This window comes from Haemorhous mexicanus, chromosome 21 (genome assembly GCF_027477595.1).
Source record: "Haemorhous mexicanus isolate bHaeMex1 chromosome 21, bHaeMex1.pri, whole genome shotgun sequence".
Classification (NCBI taxonomy): domain Eukaryota; kingdom Metazoa; phylum Chordata; class Aves; order Passeriformes; family Fringillidae; genus Haemorhous; species Haemorhous mexicanus.
In genome coordinates, this window is record NC_082361.1 from 4,233,271 (window position 1) to 4,256,912 (window position 23,642).

At 53.4% G+C, this 23,642-nt stretch overlaps 1 protein-coding gene across 2 annotated transcripts in view; it reads right to left on the reverse strand.

Moving 5' to 3' along the window:
- Positions 1–697: 697 nt before the first annotated feature.
- Positions 698–23,642, reverse strand: part of NTNG2 (netrin G2) — a 49,206-nt gene continuing 26,261 nt past the window's right edge. The window contains exons 4-14 of one of the 2 annotated variants that reach the window (XM_059865206.1): positions 16,078–16,250; positions 14,387–14,413; positions 12,373–12,546; positions 10,283–10,351; positions 8,380–8,454; positions 7,343–7,393; positions 6,675–6,740; positions 6,154–6,228; positions 4,468–4,635; positions 2,727–2,861; positions 698–1,744 (exon numbers count right to left, since the gene is read on the reverse strand). In XM_059865206.1, coding sequence (XP_059721189.1) covers positions 1,521–1,744; positions 2,727–2,861; positions 4,468–4,635; positions 6,154–6,228; positions 6,675–6,740; positions 7,343–7,393; positions 8,380–8,454; positions 10,283–10,351; positions 12,373–12,546; positions 14,387–14,413; positions 16,078–16,250 — 1,237 coding nt within the window. In that variant the 3' untranslated portion in view covers positions 698–1,520. The remainder of the gene's footprint in view (positions 1,745–2,726; positions 2,862–4,467; positions 4,636–6,153; positions 6,229–6,674; positions 6,741–7,342; positions 7,394–8,379; positions 8,455–10,282; positions 10,352–12,372; positions 12,547–14,386; positions 14,414–16,077; positions 16,251–23,642) is intronic. The other variant, XM_059865205.1, reaches the window with a different exon arrangement.

Sequence of the window (23,642 nt, forward strand, 5' to 3'; positions counted from 1 at the left end):
GAACTGAGCAAGCTGGAGTTGGGGGTGGCCCCCATTGTCTAAAGCTGCACTCAATCATCTCCTGGCTTGGTAAATATTTGGGTATGACCACACTAGGGCTCCTGTGTTCATGACATTCCCATTGAGCTGAGTTACTTCTTTTCTTGTCTCTGGTTTCTCCTGTCTTCATTTATGAGCTTGGCTGTAAATGCCTCCTCAGACAGGAGCATGTTGATGAGCCTTAATGAGTTAATATGATCCCTGTGAGCTCTATATTGCTGCTTAAAAATACTGGCTGTGGTTGCTTTAAAATCCAGCATTTTCTGCAAAGGTGCATCATGGCACCAGCTGGAGGGGGCTGCAACGGGGTTGGGACAGCTGAGGTCCCCATGGAGAAGCATTCCTGCATAGCCAGCCTTTTCCTGCTGCAGGCTCATTTGGAAATGGCCTTTTCACACAAGACCAGTGCTTAATATATCACTCAGACTTTGCTCATTGTCTACAGTTAGTAGTCTAACCTAGGCTCAGCAGAGTAATTAGGAGAAATAATTAACGGCTCTCAGTGATGAGGCAACCTCTCTCTCCCTCCCCTCTCCCTCACCATGTGGTGCACCTTGGTAGTGACTCAGAAAACACAAGAGGACATTATGAATCAAAAAATAAGTCTTTACCTGTAATTAACTGTGCACACAAAAAGGAAAACATGGTGATCAAGCAGCCATTAATAGTTGCTTTACTGGAGGAGGATACACCAGAATCAAATGCTCATGGTAAAATGTCCCTTTAGGTCGTGGTTCTGTTATAACATTTAATCCAAACAAAAATAAGTCTCTACCAAAAGAAGAATTTGACCCGTACACCATACGGACATGTGTGGATAAGACACTGCACTCCTCACGTTCCAAACGCCTCACGGCCCCTGTGCTCTCCGTAAGTGCAAGAAAACAAAACCCAGCCATGAAAATACAAAATCAATGCAGCAACTACAGTCGTAGGCAACAGTATGTGCGTGGCCAGGCCGGGCCCGTGGTGGGATGTGGAAAATGCAGCAGGGATGGACCGGAGTCCCCTCTCCCCTCCCTCCTGTCCCTGCCCGCTGCGCGCTGGGGCTCTGCTCTTGTCACCACAGGCTCTCCCAAACCAGGACGCTAAGAGGAGGGAAAATAAAAACACCACCCCAGCCTATACCAAAGTAAATAAAGTAATAATAAAAAAACCATCCCTCGGATCGCGGCACGGCTCTCCCGGAGCCCCGGGCCGCCCTGTGCGGAGCAGGACTCGGTCTCTGTGCGCAGGGAGGGCGGGCGGGCCGTGTCCCGCACAGAACGCTGCGGTCCCCGCGTCCCCAGGGGCACGGACCCCGGGCTGGCTCGGCGGGCAGCACTCAGCGCCGGGCTCCCTGCGCACCTCTCTGCTTGGAAAGTGGCCCCAAAGACGTTGTGCAAGTCCTAGCGTGAAGGAAGGCGGAGGAGGAGGCGCTGGGGACGGCCACCCGTCACCCCGGTGTCCCCAGCTCCCCGGGCTGGGCTCCCTGTGCAGCCTCAGAGATCCACCCAGCCTGGCAGCTGCAGGGCCAGCATCCCCAGCGCCACGGCGGCCAGGCTGCCGCGGGCACCGGGAGCACCGTCACAGTCCTTCTTGTCCACTTCACAGCGGGACTGCTGGCACAGCACGCCCTTGAAGCCCACGGGGCAGATGCAGCGCTGGTTCTGGTAGCAGGTGCCGCCGTTCTGGCAGAGCAGGAGCTCGTCATCGCAGACATTGGCTGAAAGGTGAGAGGAGCAGGTGTTACCCTGCGGGGTTAAACCCCTTGGCTGCTCCAGGAACTAGATTTTAGCTCCAAGGGGTTAAATTAGGGGGTGACAGGGAGAGGAGCAGGCGTTACCCTACACTGTTAAACCCCTTGGCTGCTGCAGGAACTAGATTTTAGCTCCGAGGGGTTAAATTATCCCTCTGCAGGGTGAGAGGGAGAGGAGCCGGCATTACCCTGCGGGGTTAAACCCTTCAGCTGCTGCAGGAATTAGATTTTAGCTCCTATGGGTTAACTTATCCAGCACTAGAGTGTCACTGTCATATTTTCTGAAAAATCCCCTTGCCCAGGATTTCTCTCCCAGGAAGCTGAGAAGCCTCAGAGAAAAAGGAAAATAATATTATCTCATTTGCTTTTCCTGTGTTTTGCTGCTTTGGAATGTGTTTGGAGGTTGTTTACCAACAGGTGATTGTTTCATTTGTTTCATGTGAATTGTGTTTACTTACTGGCCAATCACAGCCAGCTGTGTTGAGGCTCTGGAGAGAGTCACAAGTTTTTCAGCAGTATCTTTTAGCCTTCTGTCTTTATCCTTTAGTATAGTTTAGTATAGTTTTAGTATAGTATTCTTAAACATAATATAGATCATAAAATAATAAATTAGCCTTCTAAGAACATGGAGTCAGATTCATCCTTCCTTCCTTCCTTCATCTGGGTTCATCTGGGAACCCCACAAATACAAGACTAGAGTGGTTCCAAGGCCAGCAGAATGCAGTGGAGGGGTGCAAAGCTATAAAGCTATATATCTATATAGCTTTATATAACTATAAAGCTATAGCTTTTCCGTGGCCACAGCTATAAAGTCATTTTGGATTTGGGAGGAATGGCTGGAATCTGCTCACCCTGCACCCCGAGCATCACGGGGCACCCAAGGCAGCAGTGTTGGAGGTGCTGCTCCTGTTTGGAGGCACCCCCAGCTGCCTGGCCCTGCAGTACTCACGGAAGCAGCCCTGTCTCCAGTAGTAGTTGGGCAGGCAGTCGTCACACTTGGGCCCCGTGGCGCCTTCCCTGCACTCACAGTAGCCGGTCTCGTTGCAGCGGTCGTGCATGGAGCCGATCTGGTTGCAGTTACATTCTGACCAAAGACAGGGAGGTCAGAGCCTGTCCTGCCTGGGGTTCCACGAGGGAGGGGCTGGGGGCTTTGGGGAGGTCTGGAGATGTGCTATGGAAGAGAGCTTAGAGACCAAGGGGCTGGGAGGACGCGTTGGCCTAAGAGGCCCCGACAGGGCAAACAGGCACGGGTGCAAAGGCCACCCCTCTTTGGAGCTGAGCCTTTCCTGGCTGAGCAAGGCATCTGAACCCAGTCAGAAGGACTTTTTACTGTGAGGCACAGCTTGTCCAGAGAAGCTGTGGCTGCCCCTGGATACCTGGAAGAGTCTAAGGCCAGGCTGGATGGGGCTTGGAGCAGCCTCGTCTAGTGGAAGGTGTCCCTGCCCATGCCAGGAGGCGGAACTAGACAGTTTTCAACCCAAACTGTGATTCTAATTTTTAGGCTTTGTTTTCAGGGAAGAGATGCCTTGGCAGGCTGCAGAGACTGTACCAGCTGTCATCCTTGCAGAACATGCAGGTGGGCCCCACACCCTCCACAGAGGGACTGAATGAGGCCCACTCACAGAGTGAGGACCCACCTGGGGCTGTGCTCACCTACACAGACATTCCCTGTGCTCACCTATGCAGATATTTCCTGTGCTCACTTATGCAGATATTTCCTGTGCTCACTTATGCAGACACTCTGCTTACCTATGCAGACACTCACAGACACTCTCTGTGCTCACCTACACAGACATTCTCCATGCTCACCTATGCAGACACTCTCTGTGCTCACCTACACAGACGCTCACCTGTGCGGACCCTCACAGACTCTCTGTGCTCACCTATGCAGACATTCTCCATGCTCTGTATTCTCACCTATGCAGACATTCCCTGTGCTCACCTATGCAGACACTCACAGACACTCTGTGCTCACCTGTGCAGACACTCTCTGCTCTCACCCATGCAGACACTCCCAGACTCTCTGCTCTCACCTGTGCAGGCACTCCCTGCTCTCTCTCACCTATGCAGACACTCCCAGACTCCCTGCTCTCACCTATGCAGACACTCTGCTCTCACCTATGCAGACTCCCTGCTCTCACCTATGCAGACTCCCTGCTCTCACCTATGCAGACTCCCTGCTCTCACCTATGCAGACTCCCTGCTCTCACCTATGCAGACATTCTGCTCTCACCTATGCAGACTCCCTGCTCTCACCTATGCAGACTCCCTGCTCTCACCTATGCAGACACTCCCAGACATTCTGCTCTCACCTATGCAGACAATCTGCTCTCACCTATGCAGACATTCCCTGTGCTCACCTATGCAGACACTCCCAGACACCCTGCTCTCACCTATGCAGACTCACTCTCTGCTCTCACCTATGCAGACACTCCCAGACTCCCTGCTCTCACCTGTGCAGGCACTCCCAGACTCCCTGCTCTCACCTATGCAGACACTCCCAGACTCTCTGCTCTCACCTATGCAGACTCCCTGCTCTCACCTATGCAGACTCCCTGCTCTCACCTATGCAGACATTATGCTCTCACCTATGCAGACTCCCTGCTCTCACCTATGCAGACACTCCCAGACTCTCTGCTCTCACCTATGCAGACATTCTGCTCTCACCTATGCAGACTCCCTGCTCTCACCTATGCAGACATTCTCGTCGTCCAGCTCGGCGGAGCTGTTGCGGTAGAAGCCCAGGCGGCAGTGCTGGCAGTGCTGGCCCCGCGTGTTGTGCTTGCAGCTCACGCAGGTCACCACGTTCAGGAAGTCGATGTAGCTGCAGCGGTTGGAGTGGCCGTAGCACTCGCAGTCTGTGGAGGACAGGAGGGGACAGCTGGGGACATGGGGATGGAGGGGCTTCCATCGTGCTGGGAGCCACTGTGGAGGAGGGTCCTGCCCGAGGGAATGCCATGGTCACTGCCAGAGCAGGGCTGGCCTGTGCTGTGCTGGGCAGGAGGAGTTCTCCACCACCATGGGGGGATCAGGCTGGAAATCATCACTCAGAGAGCAGGCCAGGGTCAGGGTCCCTGTCATCTTGAGGTGTGGACAGGCAGGAGCCAGCCCCTTGCAATCCCAGGACATGATTTCTTTCAGAAACTGCATAATTATGGGAGCAGGCAGTGGAGGGGAGTCAGATGTTAATTACAGAGCTGCCTTGTTAATGAGCAGAGCCTGGGTTGGTTCTGGGGAGGCTGCAGGACCTGTGAGGAGCCCTGGCAAAGGCTCTGCCTTGCTGGGAACAGAGGGGACTGGCCTGTGGGATGGGGCTGGCAGAGGGTGGTCTGGTGGAGATGGAGCTGCTGCATGTCCAGGTAAAACATCACAGCCTCTCCTTTTCCCCTCTGTATCCCTTCTCAGCCCCTTCCTGTTGTACCTTCCTGTTGTGAAGGGTGCTGGCTCTCAGGTTAAATGTTCAAAATAAGCCTGTGCAAGGCACTGTGGCTTGTGTGGGATCCTTCAACAGCTGGTGGGCAGGTGTGTGGAGGTTTGAACCAGGGCTTGCCTGGCACAGCACAGCCTGCAAAGCCTGCTGGTGGGGTGGGAGATGCCACCATCACTTGGCCAAATGATCCTGTCCCCAGGGCTGACCTCTCTCAGCTGTGGGCACGTGTCAAAAAACAATCTGTGGGTGTACTCAGGGGGATTGGATTTTGTGCTTCTTGTGTTTGCTTTTTGTTACCACAGCTTGGGATGGTGACAGCCTTGCAGTGTCAGATCCAGGTGCTGGATCTTACTGGGAGTTTGTAGATATTGGAGTTTATACAGTGAGATGTGCAACTGAGGAGAGAAGGACTTGTGGCCCAGCTGGCCTGGTCAGCAGGTTCCCAGCCAGCAAGGGCAGGGGATAATGTGAGCAGAAGCAGCCTCAGCCAGGTCTGAGCTTTCAGAGCCTTTGGAGCTGGGGCTTTGTTCCAAGCAGAACATTAAACATTGAAGGATGGCAGAGGGATGGCAGAGAAGGGTGTGGGCTGGCATGCACATGCGACTGGAGGAGGGGATGTGATCAATGACATGATGACCAGGGAAGAATGAGCAGGGCAGAGGTTTCCCCCATGGTTCACAGCTGCCTGAGGAGGAGCTGAGAGTCTCTTGTGATCTCTGTGAAGTAACTTCTGCTTCATCAACTGATATCCAAAGAATTTCAGCTCAAATGCTGCCAGCCACAAATCCCAGATGTTGTTTCAGACTAGGGAAGCACTGCTACACACAGCCTACAGCTAACCACAACTCACACAGACCCTCCCCATCTTCTCCATGTCTGAGGCTGCAGGACCACATCACCTGAGTGAGGTCAGGGAGCCCTGGAGCACCTCCCTCCCTTCACTTACCTTTGTATGTTTCAATGGGAGCCACGGGGCCAGAGTTTGGTTTGAGCCGGATGAGTTTTGAGCTCTTTGAGGATGCTTGAGAAAAATCAGAGAAAGGCTTTTTCTCCCAGCTTAGCAGCACCCCGTGTCCTCCCCTGCCACGAGAACAACGCCGAGCCAAGAGCACCGTGCTGGCAGCACTGGCATCCATTTCTGCAGCAGACACCTGGGGGCTGCTACATTTCTCCTCTTCCCCTCCCCTCCTCAAAGCTGGATGCATGAAGCACTCAATGCATGGATAACTCAATGCACAGCACTGCTGCAGAGCTGGGAGCAGCTACTCACCCGTGCCCCCTTTATGGTTTGGGATAAGGATCTGCCACTTCCAACCCATTTCCTGCTGGCCACGGAGTTCAGGCCAGCTGGCCCCCAAAAATCTGCCAGGAGGACAAGTGCTATGGAGGTGGCACCTGGCAGGGGTTGCTAGAGGGTCCTGCAGAGCAGGTGCTGCTCCAGCCTGGCCCTTCCCCAGCAGCACATACCTGTCTTTTTCTTGTGCTTCTTGCCTGCAGAGTGTGCTGTGCGCCCTGGTTTGCTCTTGGGAGCTGCTGTGCCAGAGGATAGAACAGGTCTGAGCTGTGCTGGGAGGGGGCTCCCAGGGCCATGTCACCCTGTTCCCTCAGGGAAAAGGGCTGGAATGGGGCTCCCAGGGGGCTGTGCTGCCACACAGATGACCCAGCACTGGGGGTAAAGGCCACCAAGCCTTGGGAGGTTTTGTGCTTTCTGGAGCCCAGGTTGGGCAGCACTGAGGTCCCACAGGGTGCTTGGAAGTGGGGTCTGGATCCATTGGGGTTTTTTTGTGGAGCTTATGCCCTTGCAAGTGGTGGTGGCCAGCTCCAGCCACCTGTCTTGGTCACATCCTCACAGTGACAGTGGTGGCAGGAGGTGGCCCTGCTCCCCGTGGGCAGGGTGCACCTGCTCCTGCCCCCAGCACCATCCCTGAAGCTGCTGGTCTCCAGGGCCCTGCTGGTCTCCATGGCTTTCCTTGGCCCCAAACATCCCCAAAAGGCCTCCCTGGGGTGGATGAGCAGAGCTGAGCTGAGCTGGGCCCTCTGAGTAGGAGATTGTGCTGGGGACAGCTGGGTGTCCTGGCCTGTGGCACTGAGGGAGAAACCTGCCCCGCCCCACTTGGGGACAGGCCTGGCCTTACCTCTCGTGCTCTCAGGAGGCTCTGGTGGCTTCAGCTTCTCTCCAAGTGCTGCTGTGTTTGGTGGGTCATCACAGGTGGCATCAGAGAGAACATCACATTTAAAACAGATCCCCCCTGGTCTGCCTAGCAGGGTGGCAGAGGGACACTGGAAGCTCTAGGCAGGTGTCAAGGCTGGGTCACTGGAGCTGTATCTGGCTGAGGATGTGCTGAAGCAGGAGGGAGAGACAAAGTCTCCTCAAAGTTAGCATCTCTAAGTGTGAAAAGAGGCAGGGAAAATACTCCTAAGGGGAAGGTGTGGGAGCTGCTGGACACGAGGTGTTGGCATGAGGTCCTGACACTGCCCAGGCACAGAGAGAAGGCAGATCTGCAGAGCACTGTCAAGGCTGTCAGCACTCCTGTTCCCTTGGTGTGGCTCCATCCCTTGTCACTGCAGCAGGAGACGCTCTGCCTCTCTGTGAGCCCCCACAGGCCCAGGATGCCAGGATCAGCACAAGGGATGCTAAAGCCTACAGCTGGAGTGAGCTACAGGGTGGGAAAGGGGAGCTGAGCACCAAGGGCAGCTCCCAAAGCCTGTGTGTGGTGGGAACCCTGGGAGGAGAAGCTTCAGCCTCAACAGCCAGAGAGAAACCTCCCAAGGCTCCCACCTGGAGCACCTCAGGCAGCCAGGGAGGGGCCTGAGCCAGGAAAGGCATCAGGAGGATCTGTGCTCTGAACGACACAGGCCCGGCCACTCACAGGGAGATTCTGCTCTACAAACAGGCTCCAGCCTGGGAGATGACAGGATTTCCATGATCCTCTCCGTTCACACCAGCAGCAAGCTGTGAGCAATCCCTTCCACCACTCACCCTCCTCATCTTCCACGTTCAGACCAACCCGAGGCTCGGCCCAGCTGCGTGCAGGGCACAGACCAGCCCCGAGCTCCTTGCTGGGCAGGAGGAGCAGAGAGCCATGGAAAACACAGATGCAGAGCTAGAAACTACAGCATTCTCTGAGCTGGTTCTGGCTGCCAGGACCCAGCTCAGCCCTGTGGCTCCTACCTTGTGCTCCTGGGCCAGCCTTGGCCGGGGGAGAGCCCACCTGCAGCGGGGCAGCCGCCGACAAGCCGGGGTAGTCTTGCAGTGATCAAAGGGAAAATGGTGTTACTGGAGGAGCTGGTATCCCACCAAAGCCCTGCAGCATTCCCACAGGGAGTCAGAGCCCCAAATCCAGCACCCAGCCCTGTGCCACGGGGGTCTTCTGGCACCAGAGCCCTTGAGCTGAGAGGGGCAGTGTGTGCTGAGCTGCCCTGTGTTCACACCTGAGCCTGAACCCCTCTGCTCTGAAATAACAGCTGAGAAACAGCACCCACACCTGGGATGGAGGCACCAAGCCCTGGTTTCCAATCCCAGCCTCCACGCCCTCCTTCAGGCTCTGCTGTTCCCTCAGAAATACAAATCAAAGAATTTCCAACCACCGCAGAGAAGTGGAACCAGCGAGAATTTGTGTAGCTCCCTTGTTTGGTTTCCCTGCAAACCCTCACCCCCACTGGCTTCATCCCCCTCCCCTGCTTCTCAATATTGGTAACAATCTTCAGGTTTGCTAGAAAACAAACCAGGGACTAAAAATTTTAAAAGCCATATTATTAATTTCAAGCTCCAGTTGGGTAACATAAGGAGGAGGAGGAAAAAAAAAAAAATCTCTTGATTCTTGCCAAGTTTCAAAGGACAAACCCGAGTAGGAGAGAAATGTGATTTCCCAGCTTCATCAAGGGGATGATAAACAATACAGAATAAAAAAGAAAAAAAGAAAGATTATTTTTTTTAATGACAAGCTCTAAGAGAAGGTGATAGACATTGTCCTTTTCAGCTGGAAAGTGGAAACCAATTGATATTAATATGGTGTTAAAGAGAATATGAAAAAATCCCTGTGCAAATTGGCAAGGGTTTAATTAGAGTCACAATAAAAAACAGCCCTGGAGGCATTTTGCTTTTTAGTCATTCACATACACCTCCACTCAATCGCATTTACAGAGCCAAGAAAATTATTAATGCTCATTATCCTGAGAACCTTTCCCTTTGTAGCTCTGGGCCATAATGGACAGTTTTACATTTTGAGAGGGGGAGAGAGACACATTTTGCCCCAGACCCACTCCATAAAATGGGAAACGATGGGCAGCTCTGATGGAAATTGCTGTTCTTGCTGGCCTTCTGAGGAAGTGGAATAAATTGAACCAAGAAGTCACATTTCATGGCAAAAACCACTGGGGAAACAGCACTGGAGGAGTGGGGGAGCAGCTTAGGAAAGTCCTTCTCAGGGATCCCTTTCCTGCAGGACCTCCCCAAAGCCAGGCTGTCCATGCTCAATTTCTGCTCATGACCACCCAGCAGGGCTCAGGCTGGTCCTGTTTTTCCCAAAGGTGAACTGGCACTGCTGGGACTGCCATGAAACAGAGGAGGAAAATTGAAACAGAAAAAAAAAAAAAATTAAAAAGGAAAAATTTGGGGTTTTTGGTGGTTTTTTTTTTCCCTTATTTTGAACATGGGAAAAAATGTAACAAATGGCAAGGAAGAAGTTGACAGGCTTCAAGGAGGGCTTTGAAATAACAGAACTGCAGAAGGCAAAGGAGAATAGCACTTAATCCATCCTCCTAAGGGTAACTCTGTGATTTCCCTTCCTTCTACCCACTTTGGCAGCTTCCCCTGCCTGCAGACCCCACGCCTTGCCCATGAACTCCTCCCTCAGAAAGCATCCTACATCCTACAAGCACGACCACAGCTCCACCTTGACCACGAAAGCACCACGAGCAGCCAAAGGAAGCAGATGTCTAGCAGCTCCATGCCACCCAGAGACAACCCAAATCCAATCCACTCCTCTAGCCTACGTGCCACGCTGCTCCCGCCGAGCTGCACCCACTGCAGTGCGGGGGAGAAGGGAAAAACACAACGGGCTGCCTTGAAATACCTGGGTTGTTCTGTGCTTCTGTCACGGGCACTGAGGCAGCGAACTCAGAGGCTGGCCTGATGATGCTTGCTTATGGTGGGAAGCAGAAATTCAGAGGGCAGAAGACAGTGTGTCAGTTAGGGGGTGGAACAGCACAGGGCTCTAGTAGGATTGGTTTAAATGTCTGGCTTTAGAGCAAGGAGGGGTTTTAAAGCTTCTAAAGTTCAGAAAGGGGGGGTTACAACAGAGTATCTCAGTCTGGGATTCTGACCCTACTCGGGGGTCACCTCCTGCAAATGTGCCCTACCTGGGGTTCAAGGGGTCACCTCTTTTACAAAGGGTTTCCCTTGGGGCCCAGGTGAATTAGATCTGCAGGCCCTTGGGAATGCCATGGTTTTGAAGAAATGCTTTCTGTTTTGCATGGAGGAGGAGGAACAACATCTCTGGCCAAAAGCAGATCAGAATTAAGCTGTGCCTTGATTCCCTGTTGCTGGTCAGGGGCATGGAGTGGACTTTGGCATCAAGCCCCTCATGCTGCCCAGGTAAGAGCTGCTGGTGGTCCTGGCTGCCCTCTTCTGTGGAGCAGCCCCTCCAGGGACACCATCCTGGGGTGGGACCTGGCTCTGCAGAAGCACAGATGGGGATCTGGATGGGGTGAGGAGCAAGGGACTCGGGCCTGGCTGTATCAAGCCAACGACTTGGCAGCTGGGCTGCAATTTATTAATTTTGTCCCTTGCCATCAGTTAATGAAAGCATTAGGAAAACATTTTCTCTGCCCAGGAAGCAGGTTTTGGAGAAGAAATAAAGCCTTTGATGTCTCTCAGGTCCCTCAGAGCAGCCTGGCAGGAGAAGTTAGCCCCAGCACCCCAACTCCCCAGAGACACTGTCCTGCCTGTGCCAGAGGTGCCACAAAGGCAGAGCACTTCAAATCACACAAGAGACACACCAAGCAGCTACCCACACAAACACAGCAAAAAATAGCCCTAAAATGTCACTACAGGTGAGCATGGATAAAAATCAGGTCAGCCCAAGTGCATTGTGTGGATGTAGATGTGATCAGCTGGCCCTGCTGGGGCGGTGGGGATGGGTGAGCTCTGTGCTCACCTCCTCCTGCACAGGTGGATCTGGGTAAGGAGCTCTTCCCAACAGAGCTGAGCCTTGCAATCTTTTTCCAGGGTCACTCCAACTCCATGGAAGTTGGATCTAAACCCTCAGCTCCCTGATTAACTCCTCAAGCAGGGTACTTCCATGAATATATCTATATTTGCATAAACATGCAATCAAGCTTCCTCATCCCTTTGACTGGCTTCTGGCAGCTCCCCCAGACAGACTGTTACTAACATGCTGTGGGTGTAAAACGTCCTCCTGGGAAATATCAGGCCCTGAAAGCATGGCAAAGGGAGGAATGCGTGTCTAATTCCCCCATGAACAGCTTAAAAAAATGTCCTGCTGTTAAGTTTTATCTGCTCATTTCCAAAAGACAAGGAGAAACGCTGTCTCCTTGTTCAGGGGAGGAGGGAAGGAGGAACCCCCAGAAAAAGGACAAAAGTTTTCCTCCACTGGGAGATTTCAGAAATTAGGAAAGGATGTTTCTGGCACGTGTGTGAGCTCCAGCCCTGCACGCTCCCAGGCTGCTTGGACAGCAGCCACCTGGGGAATGCTGGAATTCTGCAACAGGAAAACTGCACCTGCAGTACATCCATGGGTTTGGCCACAGGGATTTGGTGCAGGATTGGGACAACCAGCAAGGACAGAGCAAAACCAAGCTGCTCTGAGTCTGGTGGCAAGTGGCAGGAGGTCAGGGATAGAGCAGGATGGGGCACAATCCCCTCACCTTACAGAGAAATACATGGTTTAAATTTCTTATGGATCCAAAAACTCTTCATTCCCTTCCTGCCCTGCTTGTCACAGAGCTGTGAGAGCATCTCTGGCAGCTGTGCCAGAGACAACAGCAAACCAGGGCTGCCTGGTGGAAGGTGAACTAAGCCAGGGTGATTTTTATCCATGTCCCTTTATCATCCTACAGAGCAGAGATCCACGGCCACCGACACAGCAGCTGAACGAGGAGCGGAGTCCTGGCTCCTGAGCGGGGCGGGGAGCATGGCACCCACCTGGCTGGGTGGTGGTGGCTGGCAGGGGGGTGCTGCTGGTGGTTGTGGTGGTGGTTGTGGTGGTTGAAGTGGTGGTTGAGGTGGTGGTGGTGCTTTTTGCAGTGGTGCTTTTTGCAGTGGTGCTTTTTGCGGTGGTGGTTTTGGCGGTGTTTACTCGCTGCGGTCGCTCGTACGCTGACAAGCAAAGAGAAGAGTTGGGAGGCACTTACTGGGGGGTGGTGGGTTTCCATGCCAGCCTGCACACAGTGAGGCTGCTGCTGCTGGCCTGGACTGGTGACAGATTTCTCAGCATGGTCACAACTGGGGCACTGGCAGGATTAAGGCGACGGCGGCTCGATGAGGCTCCCGCAGCGAGGGCGGGTGTGTGTGTGTGTGTGAGCAGGGGCTGCAGCCTGGGGCTGTATCAGCTTACTCTGCTGGTGCAGATATTGGCTTAAATACTTACAGCTCCATCATAAACTAATTGCCAATTAAGCTGAAAGGGGGAGATGAAGGCACGTCTGGGCAGGGATGGGGTGAGGAACGGGCGGGAGGTGCCAGGGAGCCCCCAGGCCAAGCTGTGCTCCCACTGCCCGGTGCCCATGTGCCCAGCTGTGCTCCATTCCCTGCTGCCACCCCTCCCCAAATTACCTGGCACCATCAAAGCCAACTAGGACCATTGGGACCCTTGTTTCCAGTGGCCCCCTTCAAATTTTGGGATGGCTGGGGGTCAGCAGAGCCCCTGAGGAGCCAGGAGTGATCCCACCCTGTTGCTCCCCACAACAACCCTGACTAAAATAACACTGGGACACAAATTCCTGCTTAACTTACACCTGCTGCCCTCCTGTCCTTGTTTGTCCCACTGCTTCATGCAGATTATCGTGCTTAATTTCATAATAGCCCTGAGCTAGTTTAAATACTTAATTTAGGTCACTTCTAGTCTCCTATGTGGGCTAAATAATCTCTCCTTAACTGGCCTTGGACATAAATCCCTCCTGTTCTCTCCTGCACATCGCTCCCAGCACCCTCCCGGCTTCCAGGGAAACAAAAGTAGTGCTGAGGATGCCAAGCTTTGTAAATGGGAGGGAAAAAAGTTATCAAAATGGTTTTGAAGACAAAGGTGAAGAATATTTTGAGCTGTTGAAACATTTATTTCTTAAAAATCCTAAATTACTTAAGGGAGACCTTTAATTTTTATTTGAAAATTTCAAGTAATTAACTGCTAGAAATCTAAATATGGTTCATTTGCCCAGAAAACCTGTCCTCCACTTTTCTATTAGGTGCATTTTTCTTAATTGCATTTGCATTTCCCTGAAACGATTCCTCCTCCAATTCTTCCCACTTGCCTGCAAACCAAAGAACTCATTATTCATTCAGCTCCCTGATTTGTTTCTTCTGGAGGGGCACTCTGCACCACAACATTCAAACCCAGGCTTCTGCTTACCCAAAACTCCAGGCTCTTTGATATCCAACTACCTCCAGCTTTGTTAAATAAGGAGCACTCTCCTGCCATCAATCTTGCAGCAGAAATCCCTGCTGAGCTCTGCCTTTGCTGCTGACACCTCACAGACATTTGTTCATATGCATACACGTGTACATACAGATGTACACACACTCTAGATGCTTTTTTATTGATAGCCCAAGGTGACCCAGACTGGGTTCTACACCAAATAATTCACACCCAGCTCCTTCTCAGAGCAGAATTCTGCAGTACTGGGGGGCTAAGGGGGGAGTTCACAGCCAGCACTGGTGATTTTGAAGAGTCTTTTTTTATTTCCTTTCCAGCTGCCATACTAACGAACCTCATGGGGGGAAACCATGCCAGAGGAAGAGGCAAAATGAGGCTGCTGAAGTCAGAGGAAGAAAATATAAGACTCTTTGACAGGACAGAAAATGAGGCACAATTAGGGAAGACTTATTGCCTGGAAAATGATAATGGATAGAAAAATAACCATATTTTTTTTTCCTAGTGACATCCACAAGGATCATGCACCGAGGTGTTAAATGCCAGCATTTCAGTCAGGGTTTTACTTACTGCCAAAGGCTGAGCCTGCAGCTGCACCTGGAAGAAACAAGAGGAAGCCCAGTCACTGGAAGCAGGACACCATCAGAAGATCACACAGACACACAACGTGGGACTGAGCAGCAGCTAATTAGTGGGGGCTTGCTCACAGGCACATCAGTTTGCTGCTACAGCTTAAAAGCTGCTTTTGTCACAGCACAGAAACAGCCAGACAACGCTGTCTGGGCTGCTGGCATCTCAAGCCTTTCACCTGGGGAAGGAAAACCAGCGTGGTCCTTGCTGATGGGTTTTTCTGTTAACCATTTCCTTGGGCTGCTGTGACAGCCCAGCAAAGGACAAGCACATAGGAGCACTGGGCTAAGGACAAGCTGTAGGGTCTGAGCAATCACAGAATCACAGGATGAACTAGGCTGGAAAACACCTTTTGAATCACCTAGTCCAACCTATGAGCTAACACCTCAACCATGGCACTGAGTGCCACGTCCAGTCTGTTTTTAAACACGTCCAAGGGTCTCCCTGCAGTAACACGTGGGTGAATCATGGAAAGTCTCAGCTCTGAGTGAATAGAAAGCACAGTGATGGAAGAGGCAGGACTGCCAAGAGCAGAGGGCTTCAGAGAGCTGCCTTTGGGGCAGAGGAAGAGGATGTTGATGTGGGGAGAAGGAAGCAGTGGAGAGAGTTGGGGTGGGGAGGAGGAAGAAGACTGAATGACAAATGGGAAGAGAGATGAATGGGAGAAGGAAGAGCAGGGGAAAAAGGGAAATAGGAAGAGACACAAGGAATGGAGGGGAGGGAAAGAGAGAGAACAGCATGTCTGTGCCTGTCAGCACCAGAAACTCTCCCAGGCTCCTTTGAAGCAATGCAGCCGCTTGGTGGGAGCTGACAAGCTCGTTCCCTTTCAAAGAACCTGCTCGTCTACCAGCCCTGGCACACACAAAACATTCCTGTCACGGCCTTCGGAGCCTGAATTTCAGCTTTGATCATCTTAAAGCACATAAATCTTTCAAAAAATTTGGGGGGAGGGAGAGAAAAGATTCTCTTTGGTAATGCTCAAAGCTGCTGCTTGAAAGGCTGGAGTGGCTACTGTGGCTTGGTGACATTTAAACAAGTTTGCTAATGTGGAGTGGACAGGAGCCCAGGAGGAACCAGCCCATCTGTGGTGTCTCCTGCCCCAGTTTCCTGCTCAGAGCATGGTGGGAATGCATCCTGCATCTCATTTGTGTGCTGCCACCGCTGTCAGAGCCACGTTCCTGCAGCTACTGGAGGAGGCTGGGGCTGTGCAGGAGACACCAGCAAGCACAGACAGGATCCAGAGAGCAGCCAGCACTCCTGCAGCTGAGCAGAGCCAACCCAGAGCCCCATGGCTGCTGGGCAGCCGTGCTCAACAACGCCTTTGTCAAAGGACAATAACTGGCATTGCCCTGAAGCCGTGGTTATATCTTGGCCTAAGGTCATCATCCCTGCTCTTGACCATCATCAGATTCACCACTCCTCTGCCAGCAGCCAGCACATCACCTCTGCACCCACCAGATCCTCTTTCATTTCTCTGGGTACCAAGACAGGGTGAGAACCCATTTCCCTTTGCAAAGCTGAGCATCCTGCCCTGATTGGAGCTGGAGAAGGACAAGAGGAGCGCCCTGTCCCCTCTGTGGGTGTGGTGCAGGGCAGGGCAGGGCAGGGCTGGCTGCCTGCAGGGTACTCACATGCATTGGGAGACCCGTTGGGGAGAGGCAGGTAGGAGCCTGCTCGCCAGGACCTGGAGCGAAAGTTCTTCTTGCACTTGCCACAGTCCTGGCCCGTGGTGTTGTGCTCACACTCGCACTGCAGGCTGCCCTCTTTGAAGGTGCACAGGTTGGCGTGGAGGTTGCATTTACACCTGGAGGTAGAAGACAAGGAAGAGCTGTCAGGTGTTGCTGCTGCTCCTGCTTGCCTCCACCCCAGTGCTGAAAATGTGCTGAGGCTGGGCTGGTCACCCCTTCCCTGCTCCTCCTGCAGGATTTTCTCACTGAACTCAGCAGTTTTCCCCAGGTATCTGGTGCTGGGGTTCAATGTCCACCTCCTCCCCCCGGGGCAGATCTGCAGCCCCTCATCTCAGTGAAGTGTCTCAGGATGAGACACTTCACTCCCACTATCTGGCTGAGGAGCACAGACTGTTTGATGGCAAATCAACTCCTGCAGCTGAGACACCAAGAAGGTGTCCCTCACGTGTCAGGCTGGTACAGGAATCTGGGTAATGACCTCAGATGGAGGCTTTGACTTGGAGGCAGTCTCTGGCTTTGGGTGGAGGAGCTGGGCTGACTCTGGTGGCACTCAGCCCTTGGCCCCTGTGCCAAAGCCAGCAGCATTTTCCCCTGTGATGTGAGACTGCCCAGCACAAACCCTCCTCCCTCCATGCAGCACAGCCCCAGCCTGCTGTGACCAAAATAACACAGACAACAAGCCACCACCAGCATCCACCAGCTAGTTCCCCCTCATCAGAGAAGGCAACAACTAAAAACGCTATTCAGCAATTTGCAAACATTAAGAAACTTTTAATGAGCTCTAGTGCAGTATGCAGGGAATAATTATCTCTGTGCACAATAATTCCTGTTGCTCAGACTCCGGAGGTGACTTGTGCAGAGCACAGAGCCTGAGCCCATAACTCACACGTGGCTCTGGTGACTCCTGGGCCCAAGCTGAGGCCATCAGACAGAGACTTTGGGGACCAAAACATCTCATTTCATTCCAGACAGCCGATCCCTAGCCCAGCCTGATGGTTTTCCCTGCTTTGTGCAATAATTTACACTCTCAGAAGCAGAAGCATTAGACAACAGTAATGCTGTGCCTTCTGAGCAGGGGTGGAGAAGTCTGATGGGGCAGCACTTCCTTTTACAGGGCTCAGGAGATGCAGAGCTGGGGGAATGAAACAGGAAACATGGCCTGCTGCTCCTTGTGCTCTGTCTGTACTGGGATAAACAGCCTGGATTAGGCTGGGGCTGGGAGTCTGGTGCTGGTGCTGCGCATGGCCCCCACTCCTGGTGCCTCTCCCCTCTCCCCTGGAGCCCCCAGAGAAGTTCCCCAGCCACCTGCCTGACCCCCTGAGGCCGCCTTTGCCGTGCTCTCCTCACGCATGGCTGGATCAGCTGACCTCATGTATGATTTCTTTTTTCCCTCTCCCTCCCCTCCCTGTCCTTAATTCTAGCAAACCCCGCTCAGAGGCTAAGCGTAAGCTGGATGAACAATCTCTCCCCGTCTTACAACCCTGCCCTGTGTCTGACCAAGCAGAGGAGGGAATTTTGCAGCCTGTGAAAGGGAGGGAAGAAGAAAACGTGGCCCAGGGAGCAGAGGCAGGCTCAGCATGCTCCACTTAGTGAGGCAGGGCTGGAGATGCCGTGTCACGGCTGGAAGCACCGACAGCCCTGCTGCTCTGGGACTGAGCCACCAGCCCACACCCAGGGCAGGGAGGTGGCTTTGGCTGGTGCCTACAGCCAGGAGAGATGCTGCATTTCAGATGCTGCATTTCAGATCCCCTCTGGCTCTGGTGAGGAAGGGTTTGGGCTGAGCTGTGCCAGCCCTGTGGCACAGGCGCTGCCCAGCCCCGGGGCACTGCGGAGCCTGGCTCTGAATTATTCAGTGTCCACACAGCCTGGCCTCCTTCTCTCGCTTCAAAACGAGCAGACAGAGCAGAGCAGGCAAGGATAGTGTGGTAAAGCAGGTTAAAGCAGGTCAGAGCCTCCCCACTGCTGCTCTGGGCCCTGCCTGAACAGAGCAACAGCTCTGGGAGCTGCAGCTCTCCTCCCTCCAGTTCTGATGGGTCGAGGGGATGGGGCAGCTCCAGGGGACAGCCTCAGCATCCTAGGGGGGCTTTAGGAGTCCCAGGGGAGTGGGTACAAGGATGGAAGGGACTGTCACAGCCCTTGTTTTCCCTGGAGTTTGGGATGAGCTGGAGGATGGTGCTTGGCTCCTGTGTTTGACCCTGTGAGTCACAGACCAGTCACAGCAGGGACACCAGCCCTGGGTGGCCACCAGCTGGTCCCCGTGGTGGCCTGAGGCAGCCTCAATCAACCCCCTCCACATGTGGCACATCCTTGCTCCTGGCAGGAGCCAAGCAGACATTTTGGGCTGCTTCTGGCTCCCAGTGCAGGAGGGTGAGCCCCGTTCACCATTAATTTGGCTCCAGCCACAAATCCTCCTCTCCACAGTGGGACCTGGCCTTGCTGAGGCACAGCTGTGTGCAGGAGGGTCACAAGGGTCTGCTCCTACACACACAGGAGGGTGCAGGAGGGTCACAAGGGTCTGCTCCTGCACACACACTGCTCACTTGCTGCTGGGGAGGGCTGGGGGCCCAGCACCAGCTCCTGGGACAGCCCAGCTGCCTCCTGCCCAGTGGGATGGGACAGGGAGGGAGCTCATGGATGTCCCCCAGCCAGGTGTGATAGAGCACTGCTCTTCCCAGGGGAGACCCTTACTTCCTAATTGGTGTAAACAAGGAAAATTGAGTCAATAGGAAGCAGAGGCAGTGTTCACCTTGCCTGCCTGTGCCTGGGTCACTGATTTTTCTCACTGCTAGACCCTTTGCCACGGTGCAAAAGTTTTGTTTTCTGGAGGATCAATTTTACCAGGGAATTGCTTTCTGAATTCGACCTTTGAGGATCATCAATCTAAGCAGGGAGCTGTAACCCCAGCAGGCTGACCCCACAGCACAGCACTTTTCAGCCCAATCAATCAGGCTGCATTATTCAATGGTGAATAGCCCAGCACCCTCAGCCAGCCCCGTTTTGGGCAGAGGTTTCTGCATCCTGCAGCTCAGGCTCAGTGGATCAGCTTCAACCCTTTCCTCAGGCTCCTGTGCCTCCTCCTCTGGGCCCACAGCCCAAGGCCAATGGTCTGTGCCTGCCTTTCCCCAGCCAAGACTCAGCTGCTGGAGGCTGGAGTCAATGGCATTAGCCCAGTCCCCTGGGTGGGAGCTGCTCCTCCTGCTCGCTCTGCTCATCCTCCTCGGCGCCCAGCCACAGCAGGAAGGAGAGGATGAAGGGAAAGGTTAGGAGCTGCTCAGCAATGAGGCTTAAAAATCAGCAGCGGGGCAGACACCTGCTCTGTGTCCTGCAGAAGGGAGCCGTGGCCCTGCTCCAGCCCCGGGGCTGCTCCAGCAAAGTGCTGGTTGCAATATGGTCTCTCTGGCTCTGGAGGAGATCTGGGGAGCTGGGAGTGTTTCTCCTCTCTGGCTCGTGGGTCAAGGCTGTGCTGACAGTGCATTCAGAGCCTGTGGAGGGTCAGCAGTGGTGGGGAGCAGCCCCAGCAGGACCCACAGCACCCCTGGGTACCAGGGACACCCGCCCTGCCCCAGGCTGGCAGGAGGTCACACCCCTGCCCTTGGCATGCAGCAAAAACCAGCTCACACTGCTCCCAGCAGGAGTGAGCAATGTGTGCCCCAAGATGTTACAGTTTGCACAAAGGGGTATTTCTGAGCTTATTTTAGTGCAGGTCATCCAGCTTTCCTCAGAGTGGTGCAGTGTGGTTCTGATGCTGCCAATGCCTCCACCAGGGAACATCACGGAGCTTGGAGCACTGAGGAAAGTTTACAGGAAAGTGCCCTTTTTTACTTTCTTCTTTTCTTCTTTTTTTTTTTGGTATTTTTTTCAGCCATAAAGAACACTTTTCTGCAATTCTCCATGTCAGCATCCTGGAGGTCACAGCAGTGAGCTGCTGGAGAGGTGTCTGGTGCCAAGCCCACGTGTGAGGGGAGGAGATGCCCACACACAGGAAGGGGGTGAGTGCAGCAAACCTGCAGCAAACCTCCCTCTGTGCTGGGAGTGGGAAAAGAGCACCTTTCCCTGAGCTTTCATTAATAATGACTTTTGAAGTAATTTTAAAAAGCCATCCCAGCCCTTTGTTTTCCTTCCAAGCATTCTGACTTGTTTTAAAACCCCTTTTCTCTCCTCAACCCCACTTGCAGAGCAGGGAAACAAGGCAGAGAAAGGCAAAGAGCATCTCCTCATCTCCCTTCCTGCAGGGATGGGGCAGCCTTGGGGTGCTGGTACCCCCTCAGACCCAATGCAGTGACACTAGAGAGCTGCTCCATCTCCTTGTGCCTCTTGCCCAGCTCCCATGAGACAGCACTGACTGCCCTGAGCTCCTTAAAATCCCCAGACATGGAGCAGCAGAAGGCCACCACCTCCCCTGCAAGCCCCTCCAGCCCAGCCTGCACACTCCTCTCCACCAGGATGCTCTGCCCGGCCATAGGGATGCTCTGGAGAATGCAAGTCCCATCCTGCTGGGTTCCAAACCATCACACCCCTGCTTTTCCCAGCCCCTGGGCTTGGCTTTGCCCCCCTGCTCCCTTTCTGCCGGGGAGAGGCAGCTCGGAGAGCCGCTAATGACTGCCGGCCCCAGGAAGGCTTCTCAGAGCTGCTTTCCCCTGAATTGTTTGCTCTCACTGTAATTGATGAGCCTTTAATGAGTCTCACGGGACGATGTGTTTGAAGGGAGCTCTTTCCTCGCCGTCCCCAAGGAAAAGGATGTTTCAACTGATCTGGGCTCTCGGGGAAACATGAATAACTCTTCTCCATCTCTCTATTGTCATCCCCAGCCTGCTGGCAGCTCGCTGCCCGGCCATCACTTACCCACCTCTGCCTGCTCTCTTGCAACTCTTTTGGCAGCTCAGCAAAAGCAGGGAGCAAATCTTTTGGGCAAAGCATAACGGGTGCTGAGCTTGGATTGTTTCTGGCCCATCTGTGCGTGTGGAAGCAGGTAAAAATAGCTCCTAATGGCTGGGCCATGGGAGAAGCAGTCCCTTTGTGGAGAGCAGTTGTATCAGGATTTGCCTTGCTGGGGGATCGCTCTGGCAGGGGTTTGCTGTTGCCAGTCCTGGAGCAGGGCTCAAGGGATGAAAAAGAGAATGGTGGCTCATCCCAGGGAGCTTCCCTGAGCCCGTGGTCCAGGGGCTGAAGGAGAGGAAAAGCTATTTTAACATGTTGGTTTTTTCAGCTTGAACCAGGGTGAGAGGTTTCTGGCTTTCACTGCTTTGTGCAGAGCCAAAGAACTGAAAAAACCCCTGAGTTAGGTCAGAGGGTTGTGAGCAGGTTGTTTTCCTTGTGGGTTTTTACTTTTGGTTGTGTGGTAGGGACGGGTGAGTCCTCCCAGCAGGAAGGAACCCTCCTCACTGCCCTCTGAAATGATTTGAGGTTTGGGTTACAAAGATGAGACAATTTAAAAGATGCCAAAGTGGAGAGCACGCTGGCTGGCCGTTCCCATCCCAGAGGCTATTTATTTTAAATAAGTTGACACTCACCAGCTGTCAAGATCCTGCTGACTGGTGGAACATTATTTATATTCAAAGCTGTCTTAAAAAGCAAACACAAAACCAAAGTTCCCCATTAGGGGGTCGGCCAGCAGAAGGGAGGAAGGGTGAAGAGGACATCACATGTTTATGTGAACATAAATATTTGCAGAGTAATGTGTATAAATGCTCTTGGTTTTTCTCCTGGAATGCAATAATGCTTGCAATTGAGTTCATTGGCCAAATTGAATTTGGGCTCCAGTAGAAGTCTCTTTATATTAAGTGCTTTAACATACATCACCTTCTCAGTCTATCGATGAAATTCTATTATCCACTCAGGGCCGGACACAGCTCGGCAACAAAATCGGAGGGGGAATAAAGCCCTTCACAAAGCAAAGCCAGGAGCAGGTAATAGGACCTGGGGCATCTGTCTCTGGCTATCGACAAAGTGTCAGCAGTGTCCGGGGAGGGGAGGGAGGAGCTCTCGGGGTTTCTCCCTCCCTCTCTCCCTCCCTCTCAGAGCTTCCTCCCCACCTTGCTGCAGTGGGAGTCGAAACCTTTGCAGGACTCCAGCAAACAGCTGCACATTCACTTAATTTAACTATATGACCAAGAGCAAGGTTTTGCTGGAACTCTAGCTAATTCCAGCCTGGAGGAAGGCCAGGGAAGCTCAGCCATCCAGCTCTGGGGCTGCCCAGCATGGAGGCGAGGACGGGCTGAGGAACACTGCTGGCACAGACCTGGCTGTCCTTCACGAGGATGCTGCTGCTGCCTCCTGGGACCCGAGTTCTGTCTGCCAGGAGCTGCAGGGGAAGGAGCAGGGACGGGCACAGGCAGTGCTTGCCCTGGTTTTTGGGTCATCCCAAAGCTGCCAAGTGTGGGCAGCGGCTGGCTGAGGGCTGCAGGGGTGTTTGGGCTTGTTCTTGGGGGATGTCTGGGTGAGCCTGTGGCTATTTTGGGATTTTGGGACTGATACCCCAGAACTGGGATTGAGCAAGCTCAGCTGGGGAAGCCCCTGCTCTCACAGATCATTCACCCCAGGTCCTGCCTGCTCCCCTTTGGTGCAGGTCCCACCCTGCTCCTCAGGGAGAGATGTTCACCAGCCACCACACAAAGCCTGAGACCCTCAACAAGAGGCTTTTCCACAGACCAAGCCTTTTCTCCAATTTAAAGACAGCTTTGCTGCAGAAGTCACAATCAGCTGGAAGGTCTCCCACAACAGAGCCAGAAGAAGGAATGTCCAGCCAGGGCAAAGCAGCTCAGGGGCAGCCAGGATGTGCTTTGGGCTGGCACCCCTGGTTTGAGCTGAGCTGCAGCCACAGGGGAAGAGCACTGAGCTGCCTTCATTGAGAGAGGGAGGCTGTGACCAGGAGTTCATTCATCTTTAGCAGCAATGCAGCATCAATCACCTCCACATCTCAAAATACACCTCCTGCATGAGGGTACCACTGACCATTTCCAGCTCCCTCTATTGCAGGAGGTGCTTTTGGGGGTGGCCTTGGTCCTCCAGGTCTGGAGTGCCTGATCCTGGCTGTTGGCACCAGGATAGCAGGCTGACCAAAGCTGTTCTGCTCCACCAGCACAAACTCTCCAAGTCATGGGGAGAGAAAATCCTCCTGGAGAGCATCCATGCACGAGACTGCACTGAGAACACACCAGGGAAAGAAGCAGGGGAGCACAAAGGGCCTTTCCCTTCAATTTTTCTGGTGTAAGGAAATCCTAAGAAGAGCAATTGGTGAAGTGAGGAAAGGAAATGCCACTTCAAAACTAGAAACCTCATCTTGTGGGTGCCTCTTTGGCCTGAGCAGAGCCTGAGAGGAGGCTCTGCTCCATGGAGCTGCTCAGTGATGAGGGGTGCTCCCTCCTCCTGCCTTCCTCCAGGGACTGCTCATCACCAGCAGGATGGACAGGCAGACAGACAGACAGTGCACGCACTGGGGCAGGGCAGGACAGAGGGGAGAAATCCTAATAACCAGCCTAAAATTGATTGACTTCTGCTCAATCTGATTT